At 53.1% G+C, this 14,619-nt stretch overlaps 7 protein-coding genes across 7 annotated transcripts; 4 read left to right on the top strand and 3 right to left on the bottom strand.

Annotated features, from left to right (window-relative positions):
• Positions 1–797: 797 nt before the first annotated feature.
• On the bottom strand, positions 798–2,056 carry AYO21_08264 (hypothetical protein; the record flags this gene model as incomplete). The annotated part of the gene is made up of 2 exons (XM_022658211.1): positions 798–1,965; positions 2,034–2,056. 2 exons carry the CDS (start codon positions 2,054–2,056, stop codon positions 798–800), a joined length of 1,191 nt encoding a protein of 396 aa, XP_022509484.1.
• Positions 2,057–3,232: 1,176 nt separating this feature from the next.
• On the top strand, positions 3,233–4,403 carry AYO21_08263 (hypothetical protein; the record flags this gene model as incomplete). The annotated part of the gene is made up of 2 exons (XM_022658210.1): positions 3,233–4,167; positions 4,241–4,403. The coding sequence occupies 2 exons, from the start codon at positions 3,233–3,235 to the stop codon at positions 4,401–4,403; spliced, it is 1,098 nt and encodes a 365-aa protein (XP_022509483.1).
• Positions 4,404–4,460: 57 nt separating this feature from the next.
• AYO21_08262 (hypothetical protein) lies at positions 4,461–6,858 on the bottom strand (the record flags this gene model as incomplete). The annotated part of the gene is made up of 2 exons (XM_022658209.1): positions 4,461–5,636; positions 5,695–6,858. 2 exons carry the CDS (start codon positions 6,856–6,858, stop codon positions 4,461–4,463), a joined length of 2,340 nt encoding a protein of 779 aa, XP_022509482.1.
• Positions 6,859–7,404: 546 nt separating this feature from the next.
• On the top strand, positions 7,405–8,669 carry AYO21_08261 (hypothetical protein; the record flags this gene model as incomplete). The annotated part of the gene is made up of 2 exons (XM_022658208.1): positions 7,405–7,799; positions 7,850–8,669. 2 exons carry the CDS (start codon positions 7,405–7,407, stop codon positions 8,667–8,669), a joined length of 1,215 nt encoding a protein of 404 aa, XP_022509481.1.
• Positions 8,670–8,863: 194 nt separating this feature from the next.
• Positions 8,864–9,964, bottom strand: AYO21_08260 (phosphatidylserine decarboxylase; the record flags this gene model as incomplete). The annotated part of the gene is made up of 2 exons (XM_022658207.1): positions 8,864–9,630; positions 9,721–9,964. The coding sequence occupies 2 exons, from the start codon at positions 9,962–9,964 to the stop codon at positions 8,864–8,866; spliced, it is 1,011 nt and encodes a 336-aa protein (XP_022509480.1).
• A 913-nt stretch (positions 9,965–10,877) lies between these two features.
• On the top strand, positions 10,878–12,572 carry AYO21_08259 (hypothetical protein; the record flags this gene model as incomplete). The annotated part of the gene is made up of 1 exon (XM_022658206.1): positions 10,878–12,572. One exon carries the CDS (start codon positions 10,878–10,880, stop codon positions 12,570–12,572), a length of 1,695 nt encoding a protein of 564 aa, XP_022509479.1.
• Positions 12,573–13,209: 637 nt separating this feature from the next.
• Positions 13,210–14,380, top strand: AYO21_08258 (hypothetical protein; the record flags this gene model as incomplete). Its single annotated transcript, XM_022658205.1, has 2 exons — positions 13,210–13,416; positions 13,478–14,380. 2 exons carry the CDS (start codon positions 13,210–13,212, stop codon positions 14,378–14,380), a joined length of 1,110 nt encoding a protein of 369 aa, XP_022509478.1.
• Positions 14,381–14,619: the final 239 nt, after the last annotated feature.

Raw genomic sequence — 14,619 nt, 5'->3', positions numbered from 1 at the left:
ACCATGACCAATTCTGGGCTGGATAGGCAATAGGTCAACCGATTCGTGCATGCGTCCTCGGTTTCTGGGCTGCTCACAGAAACGTAATACCACGATAGTATGGCACTGGGGCCGTCGTACCTCGCTTTTCGCTTTTCGGCTCCGCAGTGGCCAGTTCTATTCGTACATGGCCCCGATTTCCGCCCCCTCCGACTTACGAGGATTATTGATCTCAGTAGAGGGCCAGGCCAGGCCAGGCCAAGTCAATGGTGCCACTGGTGCCACTGACGAATGCGTATATCGCATGTACCGTGGATCGTGTAGCGGTGGTTCATTCCATGGGCTCCGAGGTCCCCAAAAAAGGAGCGAGGGGGTGCTTACGAAATGGTCAGTTTCTGACATACATATGTATGTACGAGGTACCTCATCGGAGCTATTATGTACTCAGCTAGCGAGCCCTTGCCGTTTGTATCCAGAATTGGAGCTTGTAAGGGTTGTTGGGCGTGGGGACGGTGGAGATCGGAGATGGAGATGGAGATGGTGGTGGTGGAGACAGGACATATTACGGAGTCCGGAATTCGAGCACTGCTTGCACGGAGTACTGTAGGCAGGCACCTCGTACTTGGGTAATGTTATCATTGAGTGAAATGACCGGTCATTCATCATGAATCCGCCCTCTACCGTTCTGCCGTTCTCTGAAAGTGGTAGTTATCTATCAGTGTTGCTCCCCAAAAAAGCCTTCCCTTTTCCCTTAGAGCACGCAGAATAAGCCATTCTACGCCCCTTTATTCCACTCAAAACAACATCGATGTACGTATTCAACCGTGGGAAAAAAGCGCGAGACGTCCGTCTATCAGATCATCGGCGATCTTGCGCAACCCGTCGCCAACGCCCAGTCCACCGATGTTGGTCATGACCATGTACGTTCCCTCGCGGTCCTCTTCACCACCACCACCGTTCCCAATGACAGCGTACGCGACTACGTAGTTGTACCTGTTGCTCCCCGGGTGCGAAATGCTGTAGACGGAACCGTCTGGGTTCCGCCGTTGACAATGCCACCCACCGGGCGTGTAGATGTCGTCGTCTGCGTAGGGCGTGTGCAGGAATTTGAACATCTCCTGAGACAGCCCGAGAGGCGTGTCTAACCCGTTGACTCCATCGATGTGAGCCTGCAGGAACTTGTTGTACTGTGCCATCGGCGCATGAACCCGCGCGGCTGGGTTGAAAGCCGGCGGTTTGTCGCGGTGGTCAAAGTCGACGTCTGAAACAGGTTCCGCCGCTCCATACGGCTCCGACACCCACCGGTGTGGCCAGGGATTGCAGATCGAAGTAACGTTGGTCTCATCGTTGGGCCCAAACCCTGTGTGTTGCATGCCCAGAGGCTCGAAAATTCGAGTCTGGACAAAGTCTTCCCAGGTACTTCCGATTATCAACTCTATGATGGCGGCAGTGATCAAATAGTTGGTGTTGTCGTAACAAAATCTGCCCTTGGTTCTCGCTGGAGGTTGGGTCAGTGCTTTCTGGACCATCAGCCATCGACCCTGCTTCGGGGATATGTCGGGCCTGTACAAGGACTCATAGAACGAGGTATCGGCAGCCCAGTCAATATCGAGGCCTGATCGATGCGACGTCAACATCTTGATCGTGGTGTTCTTGTGCTCCTCGGCCATAGAATCAGCGAGAGAGGGAATGGCTTCCTCCAGTGTGGAATCCCACCGCAAATGCCCAGCTTGAACCAGAATTGCAAAGGTAGTGGCCGTCATCGCCTTGGTGTTTGACGCCAGATGAAATTGATCGTCCTTGGTGATCTTGAGCGAGGCCCCTATCCGCCTCAGACCAGTAACCGCAGAGGAAAAGTCGCCATGTCTGCTGGAAGCGGCGGCGAGGCCCGGGTAGTTGTACTCTTTGCGTAGTTTTTCGAGGAGCGTATCCCCTACCGTTGTTGAGGCCGATGACATATCCGGTGGGCTGTTTGAAAAGGGCCATCTTGAGCAGAAAGTCAGTGTCCCCGTCAAATGATAGATATGCCGGCCGTTGCCGCAATCAATACTTACAGCCACCCCCACAACCCGGACATATTGAAGGCGAAGAGGCAGAAGGCCACGAATGCGAACTGTATCCCACGACGACGACTCTGTGTTCCCTTTGAAGACGGAGGATGCACCATAGCGACGGGGAGATGAGGGTTTTCTCATACTTTCTAGGTAGCAGCTTTCGGATACTTTGCGTGTGAAGTGACAGGAGCGAATCGGATGTACGCTTGGCTTGTTCCGAGCTCTGCCTCACCGCTAGGCTGGACAGTCGGATTCACCAGATGTCATGATATCTGTGAATGTTAAGGTACGGTCAGTCATGGTTTGGACTGAGGCGGTGAGGATGTGTTGTGGCAGCAGCGAAAACAAGCAGCCAGACTGTCACTCGGCTGTGGCACCCACATACATGTTGATATTCACTTGTTGGCTTGAGTCCAAAAGAGCAATAGCCTGACAATACCTTAAGCATGAGACTAAAGCTTGCACCACTTGACTAGGCAGGTGGTGACTGATGTGTTCCTTCCCTAAGATACACGTTTCCCTCAACTTTCGAGGGGCAGCCTCATACACGTTTCCCTCAACTTTCGAGGGGCAGCCTCACTCTTAGGCTCCTTTAACTAGTGGCAACGCCGTCTGCCATCTGCCGTCTGCCGTGGCGTATGTTGTGATGCTTCGCCCCATTTGATTCGTGCTGTTTGGTGTATTTGGGCGTCTGCAAACATACCGTGTTACCATCCCCGTCACCAGGCAAACGGGTGTCCAAAAAGGCAACCATGCGGCTCTGCGGACCGAGCCTTTCCGAGTTATTCTTGGCGCTTCAAACTTCTCCAGAATGCTTGGTCCCATTGGACAGTGGCTCTAGCCCCGCTGGCTAGTGTTTGCAGTGGATCTCAAGTTTGCTCAATGTCAATCACTTCCTACACACCATCCACCCACCATCAGGCTGGCCAGCCTGATACTGGACAACATCCACCTGAGAGCATCAACATTGCGCCCATTGCCTTGCTTCGCTTACAAGGATGATGGCCGGATTAAATCCTTTCGGCCAGACAGCCCAGAATTCTGAGCCTTGTTTGTCCACGTTTTTGAACATAAACCCCAAAGAGTCCGAAGTGCATGGAGACTTCCTTGGTGGAAAACACCCTCTTCTCTTATGCCAACTGAAACCGCGGCCGAGCCTTCTAGAAAGCCGCTCAATGAAACCCTTTGCATAGCGAAGCATGCCACGACTGGGGAAATGGGAGATCTCCGCCTTCTATTCGGCACAGCGACCAATTGAGCTGAAACGCCTCACACCCTCCAATACCATCTTCTGTGACCCTAACATCAACCGCCATTCGGCAGACGCAGTGGCACAGATTTCGTCGCAAAGCTGCGCGTGGAACTATGTCTCGAGATCTGGAGAAGCTGCACCCTTTGTCGGCGGCAAGTCTAAGGAGATATTTGAGAACAGTTATCCTGAGCCAGAGGAAGGTGTGCGACCTCGCGCCATCGAGTTTGAATCTTGCAAGCCTCTCCCTAGCCACATCCGTGGCCGGTTGAAGAGGAGACCCGTCCCCTCCATTTCAAATTATGCCTCCATACGAGGACATATTATCAGACAGATACCAGGATATTCGGTGGCCATCCTCGATGTCTACCCGGACAACGCAGATGCACCCACGAGCAGTGGCATGATATCGAAAGACATCGTGTGTCAGCAGCCTCAGCAACTCGTCCTGAAATACTACTCCGCCGCCGAGATCACTCGTGACCCACGACGAACCGGCCGGGAGTACGTTCCGTGCTTCTTCAACGAGGTCAATGCGTATGCCCAGGCGAGAGCCGCCCAGGGAACAGTCCTACCGTATGTTTGTGGGGTGTATGAGGATGCCAGTACCGCGGTTGTGACGGGCCTCTATCTGGTCATGGAATACCTCCCCAATTCGACCACTCTAAGAGACATGGATAGCCATCTTCGAGCAAGTTCGGTGCGCCTCCTTCGCGAGAAAACCGCATTTGCTTTGCAGGCGTTGCATTCCTGTGGCGTCTCGCATGGCAGTATGAAGAGTAACCAACTGCTCATCTGCGCAGACACTCATGGCGAGAATGAGCACTCTACGTTTTCGGAGGGAGAGGATTGGTTTGTGGTCATCGTTGACCTGCAGTACGCTAGGTGAGCTCCTTCTCCAACCCCCCATATCTCTGGCCCACAGATTGGGCACACCGAGATCTGATACACCTCCCAGGTTTCACCGCGCTAAGCATGAGTTGGAGTTGGCAGCCGAAGCAGACCAGCTGGCCCTGCGAGAAGCATTTTCTTACTGTGGCTGCAAAGCGCAAGAAGACGACGACGATGAAGCGTATCAACAATTTGTTCGGGAACGTCAGTTTTCCATGGGTTACTGTTGAGAGGATAGCCGCTGTAACAACCGCCGTCACGGCCTCCCGGAACCGGTGAATGTATGGTCAAAGGATTGCCAGATTCTCTTGAGCTTCAAAAAACTCGTCGTCACTGTCCAGATCTGATGATTCTTCGGTTTCGTTTTCGTCACCGGGACAGGGACGAGGTCGAGGAGATTGTTCATTTCGTCGCCCCATCAGGACCGCAAGCCAGTCCTTCATCGCTCGCACAAACTCCTCGCTCAAAGCAATACTCGTGGCCCTGTGTAAAATGTCTCGTGCTGTGTAGCCAAAGGCATCCTGTTTCTCGGGGTTTAGTTGCGACAAATCGAACCCTCCATTCGCAAGCACGTCCAACGCCTTCATACTCCCCTTAGACGCGACACGGTGAAGAATCGACTGACCCACGTCATCGCCAATGGTGTAGTCTGCGCCTCTCCTCATCAACACCCTAATCACATTCACACTATCGTAATCGATCGCTTCCATTAGCGGGGTCGAGCCGCCCACGCTTTGTTGATTGATCCGCGCTCCGTGGTCCAGTAGACATGTCACCATTCGCGATCGGTTGTTCAGAGCGGCGCGGTGCAGGGCCGTCTTCCCTCGACTACTACTACCGCTTCCACCAACAGACGCGCTGCTTGGAGGAGACACCATGGCATTCACGTCCGCGCCGCCGTTGATCAAAGCAAGCATGTAGGCCGGGTCGTCTTGATTCATCGCCGCGGTGTGCACGGGTGGCCAGCCGCCCCAATCGCAGGAAGATACTGATGCGCGGGCCTTGACGAGCAGACGAACACATTCGGGAGACTTGCTCCGCAGTGCATAGTGCAATGGGGACGCCTTGAACTTGGAGCAGATATTGGGGTCGGCATCGTGACGGAGAAGCTGGGCCACACTCTTCACGTCCCCCCTCTGCGCTGCCCACGATAGAGCAGTGCGATTCTCGGTATCCACGGCGTCGACGTCTGCGGCACGAGACTCGAGAAGTTTCTGCAGTTTCACGCGAAGGAGACCGAGGAGGCATTTGTGAATCACAGAAAAGCCCTTTTCGTCAAGGACGTCACCCGACCCGAAGAGTCGTTTGAAATTCTCTGCGAGAGGGGAATTCTCCGGTTGCGTGAGGATGACGGTCCATGCTTGGTCCACAGCAGAGCTGCCCATACTGTTTTCGATTGTCGGGTCCGCGCCGGCGTGGAGGAGGAGCTCACAGATCTCCGGATGGCCAAAGTCGATGGCATACTGCAAGTCGAATTAGCTATCAATGTCACATGTCCTCTAAAGGGGTCTAGTAGCCTACGTGTAAGGCCGTATTTCCGAAATTTGTGTGTACCTCGTCTGGATGGGCGAGCTTCTTTGAGAGTATGTCCCGCGCAGCTAGCACATTACCTTGGGCTGCAAAGATGAAAAGCTCAGAGCGTTGGACGACGGTGCGTAGTGAAATATGGATGGAGACTTTGGAGAGGGTGTTGACAATGCCCAGGGAGACGGCGCGGGAAAAGTACCACGAGGGGAAGTGGTACGTGGCTTTGACGCTGAAGGTAGTGTTGCGGGTGCAGGATGCTTTGGAGCATTTTTGTCGGCCCAACGGTAGACCAGAGTAACCCAGGAAGAGACTTCCGAAGACGCCTTGGAATATCTTGGGTGTATTAACCGAGCACTTTTGGTGACAGACGCAGCTACACCATGTTTTGCACGAGTCTGGGCCGTAGCGAGAGACTGTTACGCCGATGTGAGAGATAGACGAGTCCCACGGACTGATGGTGTCCATCTGGAATGCCATGTTCGGCGGCAATGTGACCAGAGAAGTAGCCCGCGCACCGAAGGTCTCGTTAGCAGACATGTGGTCTTGTGCTGTCTTCTGGTGCTGAATGTTGTCTCTCAGCATGAATGGCTGATTGATTTCTCGAGTCTTGCGTTGTGCCCCTTGAGCCGTGTCAATCTGTCTCCTTTCCCTTGTCACGGTCGTTGCTCTCTCAGCTCGTGAAACGTCAAGAAGGGCCAGGTCGACTCGAACAAGTCCGGAAGCAGACGCAATGGCCTTTCTCAGCTGCTCCCGCAGCGGGCGAATTTGTTGTAGCAACGACGCAAGCTCACGCAACTTTTGCCGACGATGTGCTTTCGTCCCACGACCTAATAACGTCGTTGGGGTACCCATGGCACTGAGATATGCTCGTGCGGCATCATCGACCCGAGGCAGAATTTCTTCGAGATGGATGAGGATCCTCGAGATGGCAGGCAGCGGGCGATGGCATCGGCCATGTTCGACATCATTATTCCTGCCCACAATGTCTGGGAGAAGAACCTTCAGGTCGGTGACTTCATTCTTCAGCGCAAGGATCTCATCTGGACATTGGCCAACCGAGCGGCGAATTTGCTCAAGTCTCGTGTACACGGTGCTGAGGCTGGCATTGAACGAGTCAACCGATCCCTTTTCCTGGTATTCCTCGAAGATCATAGACATGGCAGTAAACCTCTGTCAGTGCGTTGATTCCATCGGGTTTAAGTAAGTGTCCAAGGCTTACCGACGCACAGGGTTGTCACAGTGTTGAATCAGCGCCTTCATATATCCGTGCCCTGGGTTATCGGGCGCATGCGGCAGCTGGTCATGGCCGCAGGGGGCAGGCTGTTCGGGCGTCGTTTGCCTGACCACAAGTCCAAGTTGTCATCGGATTGGCTGGTGTGAAGAGCATGCCGGGTAGGTGCATGAAAATAACAGCTAAAGTGAATCCCAGGATGCTTTGTATGTTACCGTTTTGCATCGACTGGAGATTCAGCCCAGTTGAATTTTACAGCCGAGGTGAAATTGGCAGTAAAATGAAGGCGCCCGACTCTCACACCTTCGCTAAGGTTGAAATCTGCTAATGTAAGTAGAAGAGGGTATGACACTTTACACGAGCGTCAGCTCTCGCAACTCGATATATGACGCCCTTCCTCCCCTCATCCCTCCTCCTCTTCCTCTCACCGGAATATGGTCGACGATTGCAGAAGCATGCCATGACCAGCCAAAATGAGCTTCGGATTCAGCCTAGGCGACCTTGTCACCGTGCCACAGTTCGCGTGGAACGTGTATCACACCTGTAAGAAATCACCCTCAGAGGCTCGCGTCATCGCATCCGAGCTATTCACCCTATGTGGCATCCTACAGACCTTGGGCGATGGTAGGGCGCATTACATGCGGACGCTGGCCGAGAACGAAAGAGTCCGACTACTCTCAGCCTACAATGTGTGTCGAGATGTGCTCGAGGAAGTCTCAGCCACTCTACGCAGGCATTCCGAGTTGAGCAAAGACAATCCTCATCTCTTTGCACGCTTAAAATGGGGTGCCGAAGACGTCCCTGCGTTGAGACTGCGCATCATCTCCAGCACCTCGCTGCTCACTGCGATCCAAAGCAGTAGACAGTCGTAAGGACACCCGGAACCCTCCATTTATCCATGAACTAACGTGGGCTTAGACTATCGGAGTCAAGAGTGGAGGACAAAGTCGACCAGATCCTCTCGCGACTAGATTCTTCACCATACGAGTGGTTCCGGTCGGCGTCAAGCCCTAATCGTAGCCTCGAGATTGGGCACAGACCTCAGAGGCTGCTCCCAGAGAACGAAAACGACAATCGTTTGATGCTTCCGCTAGAGCAATTGAACAGATCTTCACTCCTTCAGCTGCCCGCTTTAATCAGAGAAACTCACACACCCATCGATTCGGAGTCACGCAAAGGACTTCTCAAGCCATCTCGTCGACTACTTGGCTCATTCACAAGACCTTTCTCCCACTCGAAACCATCCACGTCGACCAAGTCGGACGATCTCCCTCGCGCGGCCGCCGCTTCCAACATCCCCAAAATCCAACACCTTCTCATGTCTGGCTACCCGGTTGACCATGTCGATAGTAGTCATGGCTACACTGCTCTGCACAATGCTGGCATGTCCGGCTGCGTTACCACCCTCGCCCTCCTCCTCTCGCATTCAGCCTCGGTCTCGATAGCAGACGTAAACGGCGCAACCGCCCTCCACCACGCCGCACAGAATGGACACGTGGACGCATCCCTCCTACTCATCCAGAAAGGGGCAGATATCGACGCTGCGGACAGCGCCGGACATGCACCGTTGTTCTATGCTTTGCAGAATGGACATCTCTCGGTCGCAAATGCCTTGCTCGGACTGGGTGCGAAGATGGCGCTGCTGGCGGATGGGGGACAGACATATGACTATTGGGCGAGTAGACTTGCTCCTTGCGCCGAAGAGATCCGTCGAGGTGATACGCAGGACGATTCCTGACTTCACGATAGGCAATCAAAAACGAAGAAGGTTTTCAGGATAAACGTGAAGGAGGTGAGGATATAGTGTCTTGTTGTCCTGTGTCTCTTTGTTCAGCTGGATCGTCTGGAACGGTTCAGCTACATAGGAAGCTTCGACTGTGGGGTGGTTTGCTTGGTATTTGTTTTGTGTGTCACCTCCCGTGGCCACTTACATCATTTCTTCTGTGTGGCGCGACCGAGACTCATACCCACCTCGACATCCATCATGATCAAGTGACGGCTCACACTGAGTAAGTCCTCGTCGAACTGGATGCGGCCCTCCTCGAATGCGACGATGATGCTCGATCCACCAAACTGGAACAAGCCGACCTCGTCGCCCTTCCTCACCTCGGAACCGACCTGCTGGCACTTGGGGTTGATTTCGACGGTGCCCACGTTAGTCGCGCCGATCGCCACGAACAGCACCTTGCCAAATTCCTTGGAGTTGATGCACACGGCACAACGCGCGTTCGTGGTCAAGACGTCGATGTCACTTCTGAGGCACAGCGGATCCACCTGGTAGTAGTCACCGGGGATCTGTTTGAACCATTCAATCGTGCCGTTGACAGGGGAGTGGTAGCGGTGGTAGTCTTGAGGCGAAAGCCGGAAGCTCGCGATGGCGCCGTTGTGCCATGGTTTGGCAACTTCGTCGTCGCGTATGAGGTTACCTACGGTGAAGTTCCTCCCCTTGATCCAGAGTTTCTTGGTCTGCGCCACAGTTGGGTAGACCACCAGACGACAGTCTGCGACCACCACGGCACGCGTGGGGTCGTTCTGCTCGAAGATGGGTCGTGCGCCAGGTCTGTGCTGTCGCACGAAAAATTCCTCAAAGGTGCGATACTTGTGGATGTCGGAAGGCGAAAAGTCGTCCATATTGATGTGATAGAAGTCCACGAAAGCCTTGATCTGACGAGCTGACGCTGGTGTGCCTTCCTCTTTTCCTGTTCCGCCATTTCATTGGTTAGCATCATTGAGATTTGCCGGGAGCATGTATAGAAGACAGGACGAGCGGCAATGCAAGGACTTCTCACCGGCTGTGATGGTCTTCTCGTGGATCCACAGCCGAAGCCACTGCGTACGATCCAGCCATTCAACTGGACGACTGAAGAGAACCCAAAGCTTTATTTTTTTCCATATCGGCTGTTGTTCGCGCTCAAGGCGGCCTGTTTTGCGATTCAGTGTTTTCCAGCCTATCTGGCGGTTTTGTACGAGTTTGACCGTCGAGAGAGCATGGTCCAGGATTCGGTGGATCCACTGCAAGATGAGGTCGAACATTGTTTGTCGTAGGTATGATGCTATGATTATGAAATTGTTCTAAATTTGAAGATTGGCCACAGTCTATATGATTTAGAGGGTTTGAGGAAATGAAAAAAAGAATTGTATCAAACTTGCACTGTCGGATTTCATCTCCGAACTTAACTTGTGCTGGAACTAGACTAACGTCATAGCTCTGACATCAGTCACCGCAGTTTGGAAGCGATGCTCAATAGACACTGGAGCATCCAGGGTAGTTGTGGCCCACGCATCTCGAGGCTGGTCTGAGATCGTTGGTGTGCTGGTGGTATCGTTACGCTCCGTGTGCACCACGGCTAGGATTCTGACCGTCTTCGTTGACAGTTGAGACAGCCAAACCAGGTTGTTGGAATCGCGGCTCTCCTTCCCCAAAAGCTGTCCGTGTATGATGGACCTTACAGGGGTGGGCGGCAATATTTCTTTGATCTGGCGGTGTCTAGTGAGCGCAGTAGGTGTGAGGCCATTGATACCGTCACAGAGGGGCATCTCTTCTGCGTCTCGCGCCCGATGAGGCTGGCGATCTGCAGGATGCTCTGATGAGTTCTTGCCGTACGATGGAGAATGGACTGAAGCACCAGCAGGTAGGTACCTGGGTAGCCTCCAACGTAACAGCCGTGTATTCAAAGGGATCGTAAAGGAAGATACGCCCAGAATCAACGGGCGCAGTTGGGCATCGAAGGTCTCAGTTTAGGTGATGTGGTAAAGCGGCACAGGCTATTTCTTTTCTGGTTAGTGTCATTTTACCCGTCGCACAGCCTTTCGCCTTACAAGCCGCCAAGGAAATCAATTGTCTGGTTCAACGGCGATCAACAATCATTCATTTTCAATAACTGAGGGGGTGCTCACAGCAATTCCAGCGGTCTTATCAATCTAATGTTCTTGATGCGGTATCACGATGAATGATAGTCCTGTCGACCCTCTGGCGGAATTGCCACCATATCTCCGCGACATACTGAATCAGCTACCAGAAGACCACTCTATTGCCCTCAGCGAAACTGCGGGACCCTTGATATCGGATATCAAGAAGCTGACGGATCGGAGGAAAAGATATGCGTACTTGCTTCTCTCCCGTCACCGTTTGACTCGCCTTCTGGCCGAATGTCCCAGTCCCTGTCCAGATCTCATCCTCCGCCGTGCTGAAGTTTACGAGGCCCTCGGGTACAGTGAACTAGCACTGGCGGATGCATATGTCTCGTACACCCTTTGTCTCGTGGCTTTAGATGACCCCGATATCTCAGACCTTGAACCTGTTGATTTGGAAGGAAATCCCTGGCCGCCTTCCGATGACGGCCAGAGCGAGGATGACCCGAACCCTGTGGCACTGAAGCAAAAGTACCGCTCACTTGTGCTGATGTGTCGCTCTGCCATTATCCTGGGTGTACAGACCCAAGCGAAGCTATGGATTGACGAGGTCTTGGCGGTGAAGAGGATCATCCGGCGCCTGAACGGAGAGGAGCCTCGAGAGCCGGTCCGGGACATTGAGGAGGTTGTGGGAGATTTTTCCGAGTATTCCACCATCTATGAGGACGAATCCAAATTCCACAAATGTGTCAAGCTCCTCCGACGCGATGTCAAGCCCACTCTGTTTGGGTGGTGTCAACGCCAAATATACCCTTGGAATGAGTATGAGCCCGACAGAATGTCCAAAGAAGCGTTGATCGAGATCAACGAGAAGCTCCACGTGGTCGCCCCGGATCTGGAAGTAGAAATATCCACGTTGCCAACTCTGACACCTTCGATGGATGAGGGTATGCAGAGACTTTCTGTTGGTGAGCTGAGAACCTCTGTGTCTTCTACAGCCAATTGCTCTTCGCAACTGGGGCTGTTTGCCAAAAAGCAGCTGGCGCCGGGAGCTACCATTTTGAGAGAGCGATCGGTCCTAACAGCCATACGCCCACATGGCGAAGCCGTCTGTGATGCTTGTGCGGCTGACATGGAAGATATCGACCGAGGGGATCGGAGATACTGTGTAGGATGCAATATACCATTCTGCTCGGAAGAATGTCAGAGAGCTGCCAATGAGCGTTACCACCACCCGAACGAGGAAGACTACGAGACCGATGAGGGCTATCCTCCCGCTGAAGCCCCTTTTTGCCCTGGATCTAGTGGCAATGACGACCTGCACACACTTGGTCGAGCTGAAAGTTCGACTACCCCTGAGTGGGATTTGTACTTCTTGCTCCTGTCACGAACCCTGCAACTGGCCGAGACCCAGAAATTGCATCCGTTAGATCTCTTCGAGACAAAGTATTTGTGGGGGGATTTCTCCCCGACCCCCGAAGTCATTGATCTCCCACTCAAGAGTGGTCCGAAATCACTACCATACAGCGTACGCCATCATGTTGAGTTGCCTCTCCAATGGTTTGAAGTTCTCATGCACTCACGAGAGAGATGCAGGCCATACAGTGCCACGTGGCTGAAAAAATACGACTGGTGGATCATTCAGACGCTCTTTTCCAAGTTTCGAGGAGTAGCAGATGCACAACAATCGACGTGGACGGGTAAGCCTGAGGTCGCAGCCGTTCATCCGCTCTGGTGTCTGGCGAATCATAGCTGCAACCCAAATGTGACTTGGAAGCCTCGGGAGTAAGAAATCTGACAGTCGTCCAGGAAAGGGTGTGGGAGAGGCCCGATTCGCCGTCGCCAACCACGTGGGAAGGGATTCATGCTGGCGAGGAGATTTGGAACCATTATACAGATGTGCAGGAAACCGACTATCGAGAGCGGCGAGCCCGCTTGCAAGCGGTCCTCGGAGGGGATTGCCGGTGTGAGAGATGCACATATGAAGCGAAACAACACTGAGCCCTGGCATGGCGACAGTGCATTGAACAAGTCCACGGAGCCGGTGACCAGCGAAGAGCAGGTCGACAGCAGCCAGGAACTTTCAGCATTCCGGAGACGGCCAATGTGCTTTTCGACACCACCAAATACTTCTCTGTATTTGCGATTGCGTATAATATTGGACAGAGGCATGTTAGCAACTGAAATGCCCCGCAATCTGCCAAGTATCAGTAGGTACGACCGGGTTCAAGAAGGCCTACTTGCGGCAGGTGATCCTGAACCGTGTTGGGCTGGTCACTGCTTGACAAACGGAGAAATCTGGATCGCTCGGGGTTTGTCAATTTGTTATCGTCTCGGTATCGCTACTGCTCTTATTGCGTTCCTTTTCTGCAGCCCGATCAGTCACATGTTGGCAAAAATCAGCTTTTGGGAAGCATTGATCAGGTATGGAGCAGCATTACGGCGACCATCCACAGCAGAAATATCATTATCGACCACGCATGCCGCTTGCGTCACGCATCAGGTCTTTTGCAACAGTTTTGAAGCCAGACAAGACAACACTTCCACGGCTTGGACAGTATTCAAAGGCTTTCTTCCTGGACCACTGGCTCGACGTTGTTTGTGTCCTTGCCATCGCGGGCATTACGGGAGCGGTAAGTATGCATTAAATATATGCCTGTCGGTTCAATGTCCAGCGCTGACCAGCAACCACAGATTTGGATCATTCCTACCCGTCCGCATCATCTATTTCCACTCCTTACCCCTGACGGTGCCACTTATAATCCCTTGATCGGCTATCCGTATGTGACGCCTATATTCTCCTCACTTCTCACAGGTCTTCTCTGCGGCCTCGTGCCTCTTGCAGTGATTTTCCTTTCTCAAACCTTCGCCCGGTCCTTCACAGACTTCTCCTCTGCTACTCTGGGCCTCCTATATTCACTGGTGACGGGGACATGTCTCCAAGTCATTCTGAAGAAATTCATTGGGGGACTCCGACCACATTTCCTAAGTGTCTGCATTCCGGTAGTGCCAGACAGGCTGATCGGATCTGGATACAACGGGATGATGTACCGTGCAGGAGATGTCTGCACAGGCAACCCCAAAGACATTGACAACGCGCTACAGTCATTTCCGTCAGGACACAGTGAAATTGCGTTTGCAGGGATGGGGTATCTCTCGATCTATCTTTTTGCCCATCTTCACATCGGCGACGCCTCTAAGCCTGAGAAAAGGGGGTTTTGGCGCATGATTTTGGTGCTCATGCCTATCCTGTTTGCGACTTACATCTCGAGCACGCTCGTCTTGGGATACCACCACTTTGCGCACGATTGCTTGTTCGGTGCGGCGATTGGCTGTTTGACCGCGGTATTGGGGTACAGGATTGCTTTTAGAGGGTTGCTCGATGCGAGGATGAACTGGAGACCCAGGTTAGGGAGAAGATTGAGGAGGGTAGTGGACGCGGAGTCAGACAAGGAACACCATGTGGGATTGGAGAGGGTGTCTTGGACTGATGGCACAGCGGTCGACGTCGAATCGAGAAGGTCGACTCGTCATGGGCGAGGCACGCGAGGCGAGAGCCACGCAGGGAATGAGCCAGAGATGGATGCTCGCAACTGACAACCGGCGAGAAGCTAGTCGCATCTTTATGTTGAGGGTTGAGTATCATGCGGATAGAGCGAGCGCCTTATGGTTTTGCTGGGAGGGTTAAGGGAACATTGAGATGGTCGGCACCGAAGAGACGGTATAACAACGAACCTTTTACACATTTTCACGTTTACACATTTGGGCGGCATTTCTATCGTCATCTCAGGCCAGGGACCATGTGGACATCAGAGCACATTCAAGGCGACACGAAT

This window comes from Fonsecaea monophora (genome assembly GCF_001642475.1).
Source record: "Fonsecaea monophora strain CBS 269.37 chromosome Unknown Scaff70, whole genome shotgun sequence".
In the NCBI taxonomy this organism is placed as follows: domain Eukaryota; kingdom Fungi; phylum Ascomycota; class Eurotiomycetes; order Chaetothyriales; family Herpotrichiellaceae; genus Fonsecaea; species Fonsecaea monophora.
This window is presented reverse-complemented; position numbering and strand designations above follow the sequence as displayed.